This window comes from Oncorhynchus mykiss, chromosome 26, assembly GCF_057628025.1.
Source record: "Oncorhynchus mykiss isolate SJ-2025 chromosome 26, ASM5762802v1, whole genome shotgun sequence".
Classification (NCBI taxonomy): domain Eukaryota; kingdom Metazoa; phylum Chordata; class Actinopteri; order Salmoniformes; family Salmonidae; genus Oncorhynchus; species Oncorhynchus mykiss.
The window spans coordinates 14,471,587-14,493,069 of record NC_143047.1 but is presented as its reverse complement, the minus strand read 5'-3'; the positions used below and the strand labels follow the sequence as shown (position 1 = coordinate 14,493,069).

Here is a 21,483-nt window from a genome sequence, read left to right as displayed (position 1 = left end):
CATAGCTGGTGAGGTATAGAGAGAACTAATATAGAGTAAAAACAATCCACATTACTGTGTAGTACCTTACGAGGAGGAGGAGTGCCTGGTGCCTTGGGTTGTGTGCAGCCCTCTGGATGGCTGGTGTTCTGTAAATGGGCTATACATTACTGCTCCACTCAGGAGATGTGACAGATTCCACAAACACCTGGCTGCTATCAGCCAACCACAGACAGGCTCCAGAGCAGAGAGAGCTGTACCGAGGGGATGACATGACACCACAGGCTTTCCTATGACATAACCCTCCCTAAGCTCCTCCTCATAATATTTGGAATGTGTGTACTACGTAAGGTAAAACCCCCCTCATTTCATAAGCCTGATGAATACTGGGATAGATAAGAGAACGCTTCCCTTTTACATTGGTCTGGATCATCTATGCTCTGATGTACTCAACAGCAATGTAGCCCAAATTATTATTACTTTTATCTTGCTCTCTTAAATCACATTTAACATTTTATAACTAGTCAAATTAAAAATGAGCTGCCAACTCAACCGCTCAGACAATATTGGCCGGTCAAGCGTTTTTTTTCACAATCCGTCTATTAATAGCCTGCATGCCTGCTCTGTACGGAGGAGAGAAAGAGGGAGAGAGAGGCCCTGCAAACCCATCACACGAGCTTTCGTATTTTAGAGTATAGCAAAGGCAAGCGTCGGCCAATCAGACGTGGGCAACACCCACAGCAGCGGCATGTACCAGCAGCCAGCTTTTCCTCGTGATGTCACCGTGGGTGAGTGTAACCATGGCAACCTTATCAGTCCTCTAGCTGGATCCCAGAGGAAGGAGGGCCCAGAATGCAGCTGCATCCTCTGCCCTGTGACACACACAGAGAATCACATGGTCTGGCTGAGAGGCATGCACACATTACCAAACACACTCTCATGCAATCGCAGCCCTCTGGATTCACATCTGTTTCTCAAATGAACATATACGTACAACACTATATATGCAAACACATGCGCAAGGTAAACACAGAAAACATGCCTTTCGAGTGTGGCAGTAACGACAGTAGCTAAACGCACCTCTACCCAGTAATGAAAGAAGTCCCAGCAGACCGAGTCCCACCAAGCTGTGATGAGAGGGGACAGCCAGCAGGCTGATGATACAGTGCTGCCTCGCTGCTGAATGTGCTGACACACTAAAACATGCTGGAGTCAATTAATTTCAACTAGCACTGACTCACTCAGCTCATACCCTGAGAACTCACCCTGTCACACTCATCATCAAGCTCTCATGGGGATTTCTGCTTTACAAACATGACGGACACACTAATATCTGATGGTAATAGTCAGAATAAAATACAAAACCTATAATCCATGACATTCGGGATTAAAAAGTAAATCTCTGCCATGTTCCTCTCGCTCTCTCTCAAAGGTCCATGCTGTCTGTCTCACAAAGGCAGGATAGATGAGCTGAAAACGACTAGTCGGCAACGACACAAACCCCACGTGAATAGCTCCTGAATGAGGCTCCATGGTGACCTTCACTTGCTGCTCATAGTGTGATGTCAGTCCCAGGAGCTGGGAGCATGGCCTGTGGGACACAACACTGTTTGTGGATGGCTCGTGCTGGCTGTGTACTGCTGTCTTTAATATTAAGGAGGATTTACTAACTGAAGTCTTTCCTCAGGCTCTGTAGGCTCTGACCCTTCTGTTGTTTACTGACCCTATACTCTCACATCTGGGCTGGTGAGTGGCAGCTCTGGGTGACCTGCCTGGTGTACCTGGTCACCAGCAGCAGGAAATGGGAACAGGTTTCTTTCAAATACCAGGCCAGCTGAAGTATTAGAAAGAAAACATGATATTTCTGCTCCTATATCAGGCGACTGCAGTACAGAGCCAATCCTGCCTGGCTTAACCCCTGTAACTTCCAGAGGATGACAGTCTGATGACCGTCCTGTCCTCTACCCTCTGCCCGGTCAGAGAACTTCAGCGACAGTAGAGCTTATTATATATTATGAACTCGGTGGTTCGAGCCCTGAATGCTGATTGTCTGAAAGCAGTGGTATACCACAGGTATGACAAAACATTTATTTTTACTGCCAATACAGAGGCCAATACACCACGGCCAAGGGCTGTATCCAGGCACTCTGTGTTGTGTCGTGCATAAGAACAGCTCTTATCTGTGGCATATTGGCCATATACCAGACCCCCTCGAGACTTATTTCTTAATTATAGCACTGACATCAACTTCTCACTGCTCTAAGGTGTGAAGAATGGTTATTTCTGAATGCTGTAACTATAATGGTATTACACATGTATAATGTGAAGTGCTACTCCAAAAGGTCGCCTGCCCTGTCCACTAAACCCTCCCCATCCATCCCTCCCCTGTCTGTCCTATGAAATGTGACCAATCTCGCTACATGAGCTTAAGTCAAATTTTGTGAAATATGAGAAAGTTATGCTGCTTTGAAAGTTGATAAACTTATGAGACAAGTAGGAGAAAATGCCATTGAAAGATGTTGCTAAGATTTCCACTCTCGCTAGAGAGCTCCTTTGTTTGTGCCCATTCAGCATCGCTCACCCTCTCTTAAGCCTTGGCCCCACCCATCTCTTTAAGAATTCACATGCAAATGATCACATCAGCATGGCATTGTCCTCTAGAAAGTCTTCTCTACTTAAATCTTCTCCCAACTGAGATCTGTAGATAGCACCAGTTAAATTCAGTGCAGCAATGTTTTTGAGAGCTGTAGCAACACTTTTGCAGTTGTTCATAGCTATATCTTTCCATAACATCTGGGTTAGCAAAGATGATCTATACAGTGCATTTGGAAAGTATTCAGACACCTTGACTTTTACCACATTGTTAGGTTACAGCCTTATTCTAAAAATGGATTGCATTTATTTTTTCATCAATCTTCACACAATACCCCATAATGACAAAGCAAAAACAGTTTTTTATTTTAAAAAATTCAAGTTTATTACAAACAAAAAACTGAAATATCACATTTCCACAAGTATTCAGATTCAGTATTCAGAGAAAGGATCCTGTCTTTCTCCCTATATACAGTGGGGCAAACAAGTATTTAGTCAGCCACCAATTGTGCAAGTTCTCCCACTTAAAAAGATGAGAGGCCTGTAATTTTCATCGTAGGTACACTTCAACTATGACAGACAAAATTAGAAGAAAAAAAATCCAGATAATCACATTGTAGGATTTTTTATTTATTTATTTGCAAATTATGGTGATAACAATAACAAAAGTTTATCTCAATACTTTGTTATATACCCTTTGTTGGCAATGACAGAGGTCAAACGTTTTCTGTAAGTCTTCACAAGGTTTTCACACACTGTTGCTGGTATTTTGGCCCATTCCTCCATGCAGATCTCCTCTAGAGCAGTGATGATTTGGGGCTGTTGCTGGGCAACACGGATTTTCACCTCCCTCCAAAGATTTTATATGGGGTTGAGATCTGGAGACTGGCTAGGCCACGCCCGGGACCTTGAAATGCTTCTTACGAAGCCACTCCGTTGCCCGGGCGGTGTGTTTGGGATCATTGTCATGCTGAAAGACCCAGCCACGTTTCATCTTCAATGCCCTTGCTGATGGAAGGAGGTTTTCCCTCAAAATCTCACGATACATGGCCCCATTCATTCTTTCCTTTACACGGATCAGTCGTCCTGGTCCCTTTGCAGAAAAACAGCCCCAAAGCATGATGTTTCCACCCCCATGCTTCACAGTAGGTATGGTGTTCTTTGGATGCAACTCAGCTTTCTTTGTCCTACAAACACGACGAGTTGAGTTTTTACTAAAAAGTTATATTTTGGTTTCATCTGACCATATGACATTCTCCCAATCTTCTTCTGGATCATCCAAATGCTCTCTAGCAAACTTCAGACGGGCCTGGACATGTACTGGCTTAAGCAGGGGGACACGACTGGCACTGCAGGATTTGAGTCCCTGGCGGCGTAGTGTGTTACTGATGGTAGGTTTGTTACTTTGGTCCCAGCTCTCTGCAGGTCATTCACTAGGTCCCCCCGTGTGGTTCTGGGATTTTTGCTCACCGTTCTGGTGATAATTTTGACCCTACTGGGGTGAGATCTTGCATGGAGCCCCAGATCGAGGGAGATTATCAGTGGTCTTGTATGTCTTCCATTTCCTAATAATTGCTCCCACAGTTGATTTCTTCAAACCAAGCCGCTTACCTATTGCAGATTCAGTCTTCCCAGCCTGGTGCAGGTCTACAATTTTGTTTCTGGTGTCCTTTGACAGCTCTTTGGTCTTGGCCATAGTGGAGTTTGGAGTGTGACTGTTGGAGGTTGTGGACAGGTGTCTTTTATACTTATAACACGTTCAAACAGGTGCCATTAATACAGGTAACGAGTGGAGGACAGAGGAGCCTCTTAAATAAGAAGTTACAGGTCTGTGAGAGCCAGAAATCTTGCTTGTTTGTAGGTGACCAAATACTTATTTTCCACCATGCAAATAAATAAATTAAAAATCCTACAATGTGATTTTTCCTCATTTCGTCTGTCATAGTTGAAGTGTACCTATGATGAAAACTACAGGCCTCTCATCTTTTTAAGTGGGAGAACTTGCACAATTGGTGGCTGACTAAATACTTTTTTGCCCCACTGTAGCTTAGTGATTTCTAATTGGCTAAACTTGGCTCATAATTCAAATGTTTTATTCATATTTACGGATCCCATACAAGTTCGTATTTAAGGCACATTAAAGTTCACATGTTTAAGAAGGCATTTCTGAAGAAGAAATGTTTTTTTTAAATATTGATATATTTAAAAACGGCCCTACTGTGATGTAGAAACTAGAATCAAACGTCCCCGATCCTGTAACCAGTCACAAATGAGGATTATTTCATCTAAGAGACTTTCACAGCGCTGATTTGCAGCAGTGCTACCCAGTGACCCAGAGAGATACAGTAGGCCTAGCATATCATTCCCAGCTAGCCCACCGGCAAAGTCATCCCCACTCAACCAGATCCTAACTGTCCTCTCTCTCAGCCATCAGCAGTAGGGATGGAGCATGATGAACTTCTGTTGGAACACAAACATTTCCACACCCTCTGTGCTGTTCAGCAGCACTATCAGAGCCTAAGTTTCAAAGCTGCACTGAACCACTTCCTTATACACATCCTGCACTTCACCTGTAATCACTGTCAAAAAGGTATCTAATGAACTGGTAGGGCTGGACGGTATACAGTATTTTACTATATACACTCCGGTATTGACACACAGACCAGTTTGGGTTTTTACTTTAACTTCTATAACGGTATTTCATCAGAATTGTTCTCACTAAAACAAAGCTTTTCTTTGTCTACAGCTTTTACATCTAGTCTGAAGTTTAAGTTTTTTGTTGTTGTTAAGTTTGATAATGTGCACTAGGTTATTAGTTAGCTAGCTAGCTAACGTTAGCTTGCTAACTGAGCAATGCTCTGAGTGGTAAGTGCAGCACAATGCACACAACATTAAATGCTTTACCAAGCTAGCTATCTGGCCACTGTAGCTAGTAACATACTTAAATCACAATGGATTAGTTTCCATGAAGCAGCCTGTAGCTGGCCATCAAGAGTCAATGTAGTGTCTTTACTTTACCTAGCTAGCACAACAGCTAGTTAGCTAGTGAACATTAGCCAGCTAGCTAAACATATATCTATGGGCTGTGTGAGATTATGGAGAGTTGATTAAATATTTTCTTTCACATCTTGCTAGCCAGTTATCTAGCTGTAACCATCTTGCTAGTATCAACAAGGGCTTTGTAGAACAATAGCCAACTAGCTAGATGTGCTAATGTTACTAACATTGACTAGACCATAAAGCAACACACTTGGAAATGCATGGCCAAACAACGCTACGGCCACATTCTGGTTTGGAGAATTTGACGACGTGGCTGAAGACTTATAGGTCTGCCAACACTCTGTTCTGATGTGCTACGTACTATCGGCAGGCAAACGTTTGACAATCCTGACGTTGAGTCTGACCCATTAGACTGCAATGAGGTCAGGGACGATAACCAGGCCCATGCAGGCAGCAGGGAATCTGGCCTTGCCAGCCAACAGGAGTCTGTAAATCCCCCCCCCCACACACACACACACAAACTTAACACAGGTCAGGAATGTGCTGATAAAAAGCTCTCCAACTCTCTCGCGCTCTCCCTCCTTTTATCTCTTTCCCTTGCTTCTCTCTCGCCTTTTCTCTTTTTGATAACACTGGAAATACTGAGCTCAGTATGAGAACATGCAGAGCGAGAGATTGTAACACTCAGGAAGATTACTGCATTAGTTTACTTGTCACAGGACACTAATAGAAACTTTTGAAAGAACAGGCTTGGGTAGGTTGTGAAAAACAGAAAAATTCAACAAGCCATTGTTTCCAGTCAAACACAAATCAGAGGTGCAGTAATTGGCAAGCCCCTAACAACTCTGCCATAGGAGGAGGAACATCTCCTGCTAGTGAATGGGCCTTTCAGAATGAGCAACATAAGGCAGGGCCTAACGAAGGGAGGTTAATTAACGGTGACTGGGGATGGGGGTGTGTTTGCTAGTGTCGTCCTATGGAACTAAAACCAAACACGGCCCCTGACAAAACGTTCCTATGTCACCATTCTTGAGCTGGGATTTGAAAAACAAAAACACGCACACACACTGCTGATGTGGTAAAACAAAGGGTGTATTCAGCAGGGGGTCCTTGAGGCTGACCATGTTGGCCTCCAGAGAGCGATGGTGCCTGTCCCTACAGTAGAGGACAACAGAGCAGCTTCCCATCTAAAACAGTTTGTGCATATATTATGACGCCATTTTGTGGTGTTCGTTTGTTTTGGCCTTCGGCAAGGGTTTCTTTGGCTGTTCGTGCATACACAAAAAAAAACAATCGAGGCAAGTCAAAGTTCGGAAGCCGAAGTTTACGCTCCTTCATCGGTGATTGGTCAGTAGGGATTCTAAAATTAAATGTTTGTTGTCAATCAATGAGACAACTAATTTTCCATGCACATTTTTTCACTTGAGAAATACTGTACCTAACATCCTAGTTAGATGTAAAAATTGTACGACTAATATTTCTTGAGTTTCGATTCATTTGGACTATTTTGATGAAGTGTATACTGGCTACAGCGTCTCAAGATGGAAAAACAATGCTATTTCCGCATTTCTCGTTTTCAAGCGATGGTCGAAGGTATGCGAGCACACTCGTTCGGTTCGCCTAGCCGATTTCAGCTAGGAGCCAGCTGAGCCGGAGCATGCGGAAGCCATACCCACTACCCCAGCAGGGCTGGGCCTCCATATACACACACGCACAGCAGGGTCACATGGCCCAGCCCCACTAAAACCAGAAGCCAAGTCCACTCAGAGAAATTCCCAAGCTTTCAGAGCCTCTCAGTTATAATGGCCATGTTGTGGGCCAGGCTGAGGCCTACATTTACTGAATTAATGAGTTGGTTACTGTTATGGGCCGGGCAGCCATGTTCCTTTCCCACCCTGCATTTCAGAGGAGACAAAATTATAATCTCAGGGAAAAAAACATGCATTCTTTAATGAGTAGTACATGCATAATAATAATAATAATAATAATAATAATAATAATAATAACAACAAATCATAATTAATAACACCAACATCTAGCAAGAGCTTTGGTTCTTCTCTAGGTTTCTTCCTAGGTTCCTGCCACTGTGCCTCTACATCGGCATTGCTTGTTCTTTGGGGTATGTATTAGCTTATGTAAAAAGGGTTTTATAAATACATTTGATTGATTGATTAAACTCTAGATAAACTCAGCCTCAATCTAGGCATAGACCCAGTATCTCATTATACATGAACTAATTACAACATAGAAGTTACAGGGGACAGGGGGAGGGGGCTATATGTTGACTCAAAGGGCTGGGATCCTGAGAGAGAGATGTGATAGAGGACAACATTCTCAGGTTCCACCTTAAAAGGGGTAAATAAGAGACATGTGACAAGGGTGTGGACACAGTGTGCACACTATTGCCTCAGTCAAGTACACCATCAGAACTCAACAGGAGTTGTGTGCATTGTGAGAAAACATTGTCTGCCATAGCCATTTGTCAAAGACAGACAACAGAGTTGTTTTGAGTGTGTGTGTGTGTGTAAACAGTGGCAGGAAGGCCTTGTTTGAATGCTTATCCTGACTGCACGTATAAAATCGGTCATTATAGACCATTTAAATTTGTAGTTTGTATAAACAGGACACTGGAGCATACAAAAAGACAGCAAAGATTACATTCTTTCTCCTGAGGAACTGTAATTGTATTACTGGAAAACAGACATTACCTCAAATGCTTTTCTGAGAAATTACAACTCATACACTTAATTAAAAGGTGAATTCTACAATTTCACAAATGGTGACTATATAACATTTGAAAGGGATTTCCAGTGGAGTAAAACTCAGAGGGCAGAGTTGAACAGTAGAAAATAGCAGGCTTAGGTTTTGCTGTGTTAATTATGCAATTTACCAAAGTAAACCAAGTTGCTCCCGGGGCTGGAGTAATGATATTTTTCCTGTGTACTGAGTCGGACTTTAAACACAAAATAACAGTGGATGGGAGAGGATAAGGGGAAGGTGGGAAGAGTAGAGGCGGCAGCTTGCTCCAGTTCGGCTGGCGCCTAGCCCAGATCCGAAAGAGTGTGCTCTCATACTCCCTTAAAAAGACCTTCACTTGATAAACGAGAAAAAAAGCAACAATAGTATTGTCCATATTGAGATGGCGTAGCCAGTATTTTTTATTTTTTTAACCAGGAAAAGCCCATTGAGACCGATACTCTCTTTTTCAAGGGAGACCTGGCCAAGACAACATCAACAATCAATACATTACAGAATTAAAACATAACATGAGCCAGTCTAAAAAACATTCACAGAGGGCTGTAACATTTTTATATTTTTAAATCATTTCAGTGGCACTAACATATCTAGATGAAGCATGGACTGTAGACTATTACATGCCTCTGGTGCACAAGAAGAGAAGGCAGTCTTGCCTAATACTGTGAATGTCCTGGGGACTTTAATGAAGTAGCAACCACCTAGCAGCCTGGGAATGGTAACTGCTGGTATACACTTCCTGAAAATAGTCGTAATTATTCTAAGATAGCTCACTTAATTTTGGCATTTTTGCCGGCATTTTTGCCGAGGAGATCTTAGTGCAGTATTTCAAAGATTTTCACGAAATTGAGTCGTCTCTCATTGAATGAAAACCAAGACTTTACTGAAGAATCCCTACTGTTGACCAATCACCGATGAAGGGGCATAGCGACTTCAGCTACCGACTTCGGCTTGCCTCAAGAAAAAAAGGAAAAAAAAACATCACAAAATGCCAGCTGGGAAGTATGTTGACGTCTTAAGGAGGGTGAGAGAAGGAGGGAGGAATAGGTGAACATGGCAGAGTTGCTCAACGGGACAGACATGAACTAAAAGAACACTAACTTAAGAAGCACACACACGCTCGCTCTCTCTCGCTCTCTCTCCAAAGTGTGCTGGGGAGAGAGTGAGAGGAGAAGAAAGTGCTGTGCAGCTGCATCTGAGACTGATTTAGTCTGATCTGTATCAAGGCATGTTTTAATAAAACAACACACACAGGACAGAGCAGACATTAAATGTAGTGAATATTCAATCAACTGTATGAATGGCCAGCCTAGAACATGGTTGAAGTATGACCATTGTAATGACATGCATATGTAAATATTGTACGTCATCGTCCATAACTTCTGTCCAGATTTAGGGGCAAAAATAATTCATGACTAAAGCAAAATAGGATGGGCTTGCACTGTGAAGAGGGCTCCAGCATTTTGGCAGGTAGGTGACCTACATAACAAAAACATGATCATTTCCCGAACGAGTGACTAAAGAAATGTAGGGTAAGCCATAGGATGAATCTATTTCAACGATCTGAGCTGCAGTCAGTCAGTCATTCACACACAGAAACAACCAGCCTTGTGCTGCTGGTGGTTCCTGACTGAGGACAAATCCTCAGAGACCTGACCTTGTCAACAAGCCAAGGATGGGTGGCTTGGCTGGCCTGGGAGTGGCAGGGACATCAAATCTCCCATTTTACAAACCAAACACGCACACTCTGCCGAGATGCTGGTTGGTGCAGAGAGCAGGCACCCCTTCCTGGAACCCAAACCCAGGGACCAGGCACCAGTGTGACTGGGGGAGATAAGTATCAATCCACTGACTCAGCAGGAGGGCCAGGGGTGACACACACACAGACCTGCTCTCCCTGCTGTGTGCTTCCCTGCCTGGGAAAACACCACGACACTCCCAGTCAGTACCACAATAATCAACCATCCCTCCTCCCCCATTCATGATCCCTGTGATTATCCAGACACTTTACTCACACACAGACACACCAGTAATAACACACCATACACCAGGAGCAGCATACTGGCAGACTGGGTCGTCTACCTGTCTGAGACAATGAGAGAACATGTCGGGTCGTTCATCTTCCCCAACACACTGTGGTATCACTCCTCCTAGAATCTAGAGAAAATTGAATGTCCATCAATCTAGTCTACAGCTGTGTTTGGTACATTTAGGCTTACATAGATTAGGAATTCTGTAAGAACCCTCAAGTAAGCCGTCAAAATCAATTCTCTATCTAGCCACTACTCTGGGGTCACAGATAGAAAGTGGTGAGAAGAAAATAATGGTGGATTTCAAACAGGGAAAAGGCACCCCCATATCTCTAGGATTTAATGCTGTGATTATGGGTGAGGTCTTTTTTAAGAGGTTGCATGTGATTCAGATTATAGCCAGGCAGTGCATCTCCCCCTCTCCCCTCCCTGTAGCATGTTGTTGCTCTTTCTCTCCGTCTTGCTATAACTAACTGCCTCTGCTGTGCCCGTCAGTCTTCACATTCCTTCCACAAACAAAAGGTATCTATAGGACCGATACCCACTGATAAGATAAGTGCAGCACTTCGAGTATCATTGCTACCAAAACATAACAGCAGGTTGCCCTCTCTTCCTTAACAGCAACCCATGACAAAATAACAAGGGGGAAGACACTTCCAACAAGAGCCTTTTCTGTGCTGTATAAATCTATGGACTTCAAAAGAGAATGGGGGGGGGGGGGAAACTACATCACAGCAGGCCATTTAAGGAGCTTTTTAATTAAATCTGTCCCAAGAAATATGTGCATTCTGAGCAGCCATTTTTGACATTTTGCATTCCAGTCCCCCTCTTGACCCATTTGGTTTTGAGCAGAGGTTGGGTGCTCTAGCTAGCTATCATATGAGCCAAGACCGAGAAACACCACAGTGCTTATTTCACGATTGTATGCAACACAGCCATGTGGAACTGGAATAGAATATGGCATTGGACAGGCTGAAGGACAGCACCCTTGCCAAGAATGCTCTGAAGGCCCCAGCGGTCAGTGACAAGTGTTCAGCTGCTGCTCATCCAGGGGCAACAGTCAACTCCCCTGGGACGACGGGATCTATCTTGGACCCAGACCGTGTCAGTTTGGGACATCTTAATGAAGTCTCCAGCATGGGTGAGTGCACTCAACAGAAGAGAAAAGGGGTTGGGGAGAGGAAGAAGGGGAAATGCCACTCCCTGGAGAAAATACACAGGATCTCCTCATGTGACGGAGAGAAAAGCCCTGGCTTAGCATCGCAATGTCCACTCATGGTAATAACACAGCGATTACAGAATTCCAGCACTATTCATTAAAATAAAAAGCACACAACAGCTACACATTAAAGCTTTGCAATGTTTCATCATCTAAATGTGTAAAACCTCGTCCCAATAGAAATGTGAAGTTGGAAACAAAATACGTTTGCTTATGTGGGTGATCGTTAATGAGACAATTGATGGCTACAACCATCAAACTAGTAGTAGTAGTTTTAAGGATAATGAAAAACAACTGTGGTGCACATTCATGTTATAAACTTATCGTTCTATTTATCGTTATCACATCAATTCAGGCAATTTGTCCAGGTATGGATTCTTGTCCTTATCGACCTACTCTAATTCAAACACAATCCAAAACAAACCATGTTTGTACACCAAATGTATGTAAAATATTTCATTAATTTATCATACTACATGTTTTAATATATCTCCATAAGTAACTGTAGTTTATAATGCATGTTATGAATGATTTATGAGAGACTTAGTGTAAACAATTAGGCTACCGTTACATAAGACAGAAGAGCTGTGTGGGTCGAGTTAGAGATTCTCCGGTACTTTTGTCTACTTTTTAGCCAGTATTTCTGAACGTAAAGCTCACGAGTCAAAAAGTGGTCCCGCAAAACTGTGTCACATATGTGCACACGACACTACTCTCTCTCGCTCTGCTGTGTGTGCATCTTGCTAGCTGTCATTCAAATGGCGAGGGACTGAAGCTCATTGGCTAGAACTTGAAATGCTAGGGGGCTGGCCCACCTGGGGGAAAATGGCGTTGCACAGCTTCCAGTAAACAGTCACTTAGGGATTGTGTCTAACTAGGGATTGTGTGGCTCTAATTGTGGTAATACAGTAACTCTGCATGTATGAACTACACATTGACACATCCAGCCCAAAGCAGGAAGTTTAAAATATACTTCCTAGTCACCAAAGTTCTGTGGCATGTCTTTAAGCATAACATGATTGTATTTCACTACTAGATAAACTAGTGACAAAAAAGTGGAGTCTAGATAACTTATATTTTAGAACACTTTGTTATTTTAGAACACTTTGTCTGACCACAACTGAGAGTTCAGCTGCACAAGGGGCCAGGGCTCCTAGCTCCTCTCTTCATGTGGGCCACTTGAGACGCTCTGTCCGCAGGCCCTCTCATGGCACAAAGAAAGAGAGCGAGAGAGACTAGCCCTGTCTGCACGAAAACGTCCAGCAGCTCGCTCTAGCCATAGTTTTTTTTAAAGGACCACAAAGAGCGACCAGTGATACTGGAAAACAAAAACATCCCGTCTCCAGGCCACAGAGAAGCCTAATTGCCCCCCCCCCCATCGCTGATGTAAATGTGAGATGTGTAATCATCATCAAAGGAAAACAGAAGACGTACCGCTCTGAGTGAGTCCACTAAGGCCACAGGGACTCGTCCTCATAATTACCACAGCCTCTCCAGTCATACATGAGAGGGAGAACAAGAGCACAGACTGCAAAGCCTTTCAACCCCATTGCTTTCACTAATTTCACTACTCTTCTTTCACCCTGAAAACACAAGCATGTGGCCTATTTTTAGAGCGAGCTGATACAATAAATTATTTGTATTTTGTTGTGTTGTATTCAGCGAGTGTAAACAGTGAAAGGCAAGGGAGGGATGAGGACAGAATTAAAATGTAGTGTGGAAGAAGAGTTAATGTCTTCATTTTCATGCAGGCTGCATGAGCTGGATTAATGGGGTTTCACACAGCTTTTGAAATGTTGGCAACAAACACGTCCACTCCTACTTCGTGCTCCAGCAGAAACACTACTATGGAAATGCTGTTGCTACTACTACTGTGCTGAGTGAGGTCTCCCTAATCCCTTTCTCAGATAAACATGAGGCTGTGCTGCACACTTCCTCCAAGACAGGAAATGCATTATGATGAGGACAATAATAAGTAAACAATTATTATGTGACACTGAAAAAACTACAATTACGTGACCATGACATGGATAATGAACAGAATTCTTACATCTTTTCTGGTTATTAGGGTTTGATTTCAGCATTCTTGACCTTTGACAGAGATTATGTCACCACAACTACAGATGTGATCATGGCCTGTTCCAGGTGTCACAACACTGGTCTAGAAACAGCCTATTAATTCAGATCATTCTCTGTGTCCTTCATTACTCAATGTGACTCTGACCACTGGAATATGCGTGGTGAAATTCCTCTGGGCGAAGTCGTAGTACACATGGGCCTGTGACAGGACAGATAAAACCATAGGCATTCAAGTTACACTTTTCACACAACATTGCTGGCATTACTCAAAGCTAGAGAGATATTGCATGTGTGGTGTGTTGTACTACAAACATCTATAGGAGTTAAATAGTTATGTGAAGTGAATTAGGGGGGGGGGGGGGTATGCACTGCTTAATGTGGCCTAAAAGCTATTCCTTAATCAAGCAGTGATCCCAAACAACAGCCCCTAACTCAAAGTAAGGTATCCTATAATGAAAACATAATAGTTCAAGCAGAGGTGATGTATTCAGATTGAACAAGTGGGCCAGAGAGTGACGGCCAAATGAACCAGAAGGCTTATTTCTTAGTGAACACATGCTGGTAGCAACACATTCTAAAACAGATGATAGCCTTCTTGACAGACCAAACACCATCCAGCAAACAGAACGTTACACTTCAGTTGTCACTTGCACTTACTTTATTTCAATGGACAGTTTAAATATCTAAAGTATGTTGTAGTGTGACACACCACATAGGACAACCCTGCATTACATCACCTGAGATGGTTCCACCTGAACTGGAAAAACAGACCAAACCTGAATTTCATTAGTGTGAAACTACATTACACATTCCTAGGTTGTCAGACAACTGTGTGACAGAGGAAATGATTGACATACTAGAAAACATTGGTATTGTTGTAATTTGTGGATAAACCTATTTACAACCACTCCCAAAATGTGTTGCTACCAGCTTTCACCTGGTCAAACAAGGTTGAAACAACTCAAACCACTAGAACTGATACATAACGTACTTGAATCCACATGGATTTGACAAGCTATGCCCCAGTCTAGTCAATCTGAACCCTACGCAGTGTGTGTGGAGCAATAGCATGTACAGTTGAGATGTGTCTAAATTGACCCGGTTCACACGAAAATCTGCATAAGCCCAGTAAACAAACATGATTGCCTGGTGAATGACGCCGAGATAAAACTACGGGTTGTAGTACGGGTTGTAGTTCACTATTGGTTCAATCGTGTCATTGTATCAAGACTATGAAATAATTGATTAACACTGGACATTATTTTACCCCGGCTTTGATTGTCGGTAAACCAACCATTACAGTGTTGCAAGGCATTACTGTGATATGGTCCATTCAAATAAAGTTTGCCAGAGTAACTGTTTTCACTGCTAAGTCAAACTGAAAATTGTAACTAACCATCAGCATTGAAGAAATGGTATGTGGTCCCCATATGTAGATGGTCCACAGGTGTTTTATTGGGGCACCTCCGACAATAATATGCATACAAGTTGTCAGTTTAGTGAGTCATCTGTTCAGTGAACCCGTTCTGTTTTGCTTATTTTCAAAACATTATAAAATCCTGAATGTTTCATCATCAATACCTCCCTGGTCGCATGAATGACGTTCACCTAACGTAAATAAAGTTGAGGATAACGTTCGATCATGTCGATCTCATTGACCCCTGACAACATTGACAGAGACACAAACTAGACGAACAATCTGATGTTGATAGTATTTCCCAGTTTCCCTTGAAGAGAATATTATGCATTCGGCGCAAAATAAAATATACTTCATAACTTTTTTTCTGTAGTTCCGTCGGGTATCCTACCTTAGAAGCTGTTTTGGCAGACATTTTACTTGCTAGCTCCGCTCCCAAAGTAGCAAGTTAGTGTTAGTATTATCACTTCAACCAAAGCACAAAATTCCTTCTTCTGAATTTCTCCCAGCTGCCGCCACGCCGGGCAATAATATTTTATTTTTTCAGGACGTCGAGAAACATGACCCAAATGTGTGTGTGAAAAGTCCAAAGTTCATTATCTTTCGTAGTTTGCCTTAAACGTAACTTTACCCTACATGTCTATACATCTGCAATTAATCCGTTTAAAATAACCAACTCAAATACGTTGCCTTAATGTATTTTCTCTTAAGAATGTTGACTGAAACGTTTGAAGAAAATGTAGATAACACTTCGTCCGCAAATCCAAAGCAGTAAAACTGCAATGGCAGGCTTTGTATGCCTCTCCCTGCTCGATTCTCTCCTCTCCAACCAACGATCGTGACATGTCTGACTGGAAGAGTCCATTGCACCTCTGTAGGGGTGATGGTACTGGATGGAAGCCTGGGCATTGCCATTGAACTAAATATACTTATTCTAAACAAAATATTATGATTATGCATGTATGTCGGACATTCAGGCCAAACGTATACGTTTTAGTTATATATTAATTTACCCGTATAAACTATTCTTAATGCAACAACAAAAAAACGGATATCACTATTTTTCTTGATAATGAACTATGCGGACCATGGACAATTGTGAAGAGAGGAGAGGGGACTTCGCTGATGTGATGCTGCTGAACGTTCACTTTTACTGGGTGACTGACAGGCCTGCCGTGTTTATTTACTATAATGAAGCACAGTACTTGTAAACTCCTAAAACACCTGGGTCACCTAACATATCCAGATAAATTGAAAATACATTGATTTATACAATCCTTGAGACATAAAACGTAGAACTATTCTTGCAAAAATATCTTGCAATAGGACTTAATAACTTGTAATATGTCTGGAAACACTATTTTATATTATTATGTGACTTTGCAACCACACTAGTTGGTGGCATGGCAGACAAGTCTGGGACACAGTCTACAGTTTCATAAGTAAAAGTCATAAACCAAAGAAAAATGTTTCAGGTCAACTATCAACTGAAAATCCAGTCCATGACTTTAAGTTAGGTTTTTGTGTGGTTGATAACCAACCACACAGGAAACCAAGCGGGCCATAGCTGTCATTCAGAATACTTCCTATGGCTTTCCGGAATCAACCCACAGGATGCGCTGAACCTCAGAGCTCAGCTTGCATTGTTTCAAAGTAAACAACACACTGTAGGGATATATCTCTCAATGTAAAATAAATCAGTTAATATCTTACTTGTAAAGAAATCAGAAGTAGCTTCAGCCTGTGACATAACATTTCAAGAACAACGATGACTACATGCACTGTATATAGACTTTTTCTATTGAATTATTGGCTGTATGTTTGTTTATTCCATGTGTAACTCTGTGTTGTTGTTTGTGTCGCACTGCATTGCTTTATCTTGGCCAGGTCGCAGTTGAAAATGAGAACTTGTTCTCAACTAGCCTACCTGGTTAAATAAAGGTGAAATAAAATAAATAAAATAATAAAACATTTTCATCTAAGTAACCACTTTGCTCAGAGCGCACAGAGCTTCTCTATTTCCATCCCAAGCAGCCATTTTGACAAACCAGGAAATCACGTTCACACACTGCTTCTGACTTTTCTTACATGTACAGCTGGCGCAGGCCAGAGGTGCCCTGTAGGTGTGGATGGTCTTGGGTTAATTTGCCACCAGACCAAATCCAACAAAGCAAAAACATAAAGCAGTTTGACAGACAGGACTTGATGCATCGTGCGAACAGCTCTCAGCCATGGTATTTTGGCCATATACCACACCTCCTTGACCTTATTGCTTAAATATAACATTCAGCCTACAACTAAATAATGCACTCTCAAATTACTATATATTAACTGTATTTGTCAGTGTCTAACAATCTAATCTATCTAATATGAGGTTGGACACAAAAGTAAAACATCAAAAGAACAATGAAAAAAGCACGTTTGTTATATCTGCAATATGAATGAATGACCACATACTAGTATAGATGCCAGCCGCTCTGTCCTCCTGTAACGGTAACTTCGTCCCGCATCCACCAGGGAAGATATCAGAATGTTCAGCATTCTATCTCTCTCAAATAACCAGGCTAATTTGCTGTTCTAAAAGTAAACAAGCTGGAGCTAGAACATTTTAATCAATCTACCCCAAACGCTGTAACCCAAAGAAACAGAGAGAATAGTACTGCTGCCTGCTTTAGAGACAAATACAGACCTGCAGTATCTCCTGATGGAGAAGAGAGAGGGGCATTTGTGACACTAAAACGTGATCAAAGGCAGCTTTGTCCTGCATGGCTGCCCCCCCCCCCCCCCCCCCTCCAGTACCCAGAGCAGAAAAGCACAAAACTGCTCTGGAGCTCAGGTGCTGCCTTCTCATGGAAGAGCAGGCAAATGAAAAACACTTTGCCACAGAATAGGCCGGAACACATAGACACAAAACAGGCACACGTTAGTGAGGAGAACGCTTCACAGAGTTATGCTCGCCTGCCCCAGCATCCCCAGAGCAGAAAACTCTTAACGTGCAGTGAAATAACATGAAGCACATACCCTGAACTGCACTGTGTCCTAACTGGATTATACATGAAAATAGACCTACAACACCATTGTTGTAGGTGTAGCACTGGCATAGGACATTTTCAGCTTTAGAAAAGCCATTGTTGTAGGTGTAGTATAGCCCTTCTATCTCAGCTTTAGAAAAGCCATTGTTGTAGGTGTAGTATAGCCCTTCTATCTCAGCTTTAGAAAAGCCATTGTTGTAGGTGTAGTATAGCCCTTCTATCTCAGCTTTAGAAAAGCCATTGTTGTATTTATGCTGCAGTAGTTTATGTGTCGGGGGGCTAGGGTCAGTTTGTTATATCTGGAGTACTTCTCCTGTCCTATTCGGTGTCCTGTGTGAATCTAAGTGTGCGTTCTCTAATTCTCTCCTTCTCTCTTTCTCTCTCTCGGAGGACCTGAGCCCTAGGACCATGCCCCAGGACTACCTGACATGATGACTCCTTGCTGTCCCCAGTCCACCTGGCTGTGCTGCTGCTCCAGTTTCAACTGTTCTGCCTTATTATTATTCGACCATGCTGATCATTTATGAACATTTGAACATCTTGGCCATGTTCTGTTATAATCTCCACCCGGCACAGCCAGAAGAGGACTGGCCATCCCACATATGCTCTCTCTAATTCTCTCTTTCTTTCTCTCTCTCGGAGGACCTGAGCCCTAGGACCATGCCCCAGGAATACCTGACATGATGACTCCTTGCTGTCCCCAGTCCACCTGACTGTGCTGCTGCTCCAGTTTCAACTATTCTGCCTTATTATTATTCGACCATGCTGGTCATTTATGAACATTTGAACATCTTGACCATGTTTTGTTATAATCTCCACCCGGCACAGCCAGAAGAGGACTGGCCACCCCACATAGCCTGGTTCCTCTCTAGGTTTCTTCCTAGGTTTTGGCCTTTCTAGGGAGTTTTTCCTAGCCACCGTGCTTCTTCACCTGCATTGCTTGCTGTTTGGGGTTTTAGGCTGGGTTTCTGTACAGCACTTTGAGATATCAGCTGATGTACGAAGGGCTATATAAAATAAATTTGATTGATTGATTGATTGTAGGTGTAGTATAGCCCTTCTATCTCAGCTTTAGAAAAGCCATTGTTGTAGGTGTAGTATAGCCCTTCTATCTCAGCTATAGAAAAGCCATTGTTGTAGGTGTAGTATAGCCCTTCGATCTCAGCTTTAGAAAAGCCATTGTTGTAGGTGTAGTATAGCCCTTCTATCTCAGCTTTAGAAAAGCCATTGTTGTAGGTGTAGTATAGCCCTTCGATCTCAGCTTTAGAAAAGGTGGATGAGAGTGAAAGGGAGAACAATAAACACAGGCCAAGCTATAACACCTTAGAACAACCAATCTGAGGGAGAGGTCAAGATCTAGAGGCCAGTTCCTGCCAACAACAGCCGCCTTTGATAAGTCGACAATTGTTTTCTTTCCACATTTTTGCCCTTGAAGTTCTTCCATAAAAAGTAGCCTACATGTCAACCCACTCAGATATGTAATTTCACAAATGTGTATCCTTTTCTCAAATACAGCCAGGTAATGAGGACAGTATAATCAAACTTGGGGTTTAGGCTACTCCTATTTCTTACTGTTATCTGTAGACATATTATACTATATATTCTTGGGGAAAGGGGAGAATAGTTGATTATTACTTGGGAGACACAAAAATTCAAAGTAATAATCTAGAATGAAGCCAACATGTCATTCATGATTATGTAGGAGCATATCTTTCCCCAAACTCACAAAGTAAGAAAAGCGGGAAAAAATAGAGGGAAAAGAGAGGGAAAGTAATCCCCCTGTTCTAATAACACCATGCTAGTTGAGTCAGTATAGGGAGGAGGAAGTCAGGGTCCTGTTTCACTGTCCGTCCATCTTCATCTTCATTCATGGTTGGGGCGACAGGGTAGCCTAGTGGTTAGAGCGTTGGACTAGTAACCGGAAGGTTGCGAGTTCAAACCCTCGAGCTGACAAGGTACAAATCTGTCGTTCTGCCCCTGAACAGGCAGTTAACCCACTGTTCCCAGGCCGTCATTGAAAATAAGAATTTGTTCTTAACTGACTTGCCTGGTTAAATAAAGGTAAAATAAAAAAAAATAATAATAAAAAATCTGGGCTGAATTAAGATCTGATTGGTAGTTTGTCTTATCTTCCCTTGGCTCTATTGACTCTGGAAATGCTTGCCTTGGTTACGGCTCTAGAAGGGTACTGTGTTCTGTTTCCACTGTTAATGAGAACCCTCTGAAGGTCAGGGCCTGGAGGAGTGGAGTCAAACCAGCAGCAAGGTGTTCCTTTAGTAATTCTTACTGGACAATATCCAGCGGGGCACACTAAGACTAAGACCCAGTTGCCTACTAGGGCACACAAGGACAAAGACCCACTTGTACTTTCCAATGGAGAATAGCCAAATTGAAGCTTGAGAAAAAAAATATATATTTTCTGTGCCTACAGCATTTCTCCTCAAATTATTGGTTTAATCTGCATCTAGCCTACATTTAACATTGTTTTATATGCATTTGAAAACCTACCGATCGATTGGAGCTTACCATGTGAAATGTCCTCCAAGGAAAGACTAGCTATTAAATGAAGGTCAAATAAAGGGGTTGTCCATAGCTGGCCTTTCTTTCTTATACTTGGATTTTATCAGGTATTTTTTCAAAACAATACAGCAAAAACTGAAACAATGAAACTAAATAATAAATAAAAGCAAACAGAAGTCGCCATCCAATAGGTACAGAATAATATATAACATTGTGATATTGTGTTGTTAACAAGATATTAGTTAATCCAGTCTTCCTAGTATGTGAATGATATCCATTTCTTACAGTTATTATTGAATACAGGTTTTTGGAGTCTGAAGGCATATGTCAAGCTTTCCATATTAATGACTTCTTGGATTAAACTTTGCTATTCTTCACATTTTGGGGCTTCTACTTTATACCAGTTCTTGGTAGTGGCTTTTGTACTTGCAGCAAGGTTAACTTTGATCAGGTATCTGTCCCTGCTCATCACACCTTCTGGAACATTACAGGGCAAGTTCTAGGGACTTCATATCACAGGACATCTTTTAACACCAAACATACATGATCCCAAAAACAATGACATATTCTGACATTCCCCCCAAAAATGGGTGTGGTTGGCATGGCTGTTGTATATCTAGCGGTTGACTTGTGATTCTAGGAGTGATTTAAAAAAATAAAAAATACGGTTAATTTTCCCCCAAAAAACTCTCTCCATGTTCTTAAGTTGTTGAGTACTGCATATATTGTCCCAGTCTTCATCTGAGATGTCTATATACAGTTCCTTTCCCCATTTTGCTTTAACATTAAGAGCTGACTCTTTTCTAGAGGCTATCAGGCCATGACAGAGTGAAGAGATTGTCTTGGACATTGCTTGTTTAT

The 21,483-nt window shown here is 42.2% G+C and overlaps 1 protein-coding gene across 50 annotated transcripts in view; it reads right to left on the bottom strand.

The window, feature by feature from the left end:
• Positions 1–21,483, bottom strand: part of LOC110506437 (tight junction protein 1) — a 157,330-nt gene that overhangs the window by 76,759 nt on the left and 59,088 nt on the right. For 22 of the 50 annotated variants that reach the window (XM_036963736.2, XM_090222196.1, XM_090222204.1 and 19 more), the window contains exon 1: positions 15,462–15,920. The exons of the other annotated variants lie outside the window; for them this stretch is intronic. In XM_036963736.2, coding sequence (XP_036819631.2) covers positions 15,462–15,485 — 24 coding nt within the window. In that variant the 5' untranslated portion in view covers positions 15,486–15,920. Of the gene's footprint in view, positions 1–15,461; positions 15,921–21,483 lie in introns of those variants that run through there. 50 annotated transcript variants of the gene reach the window in all.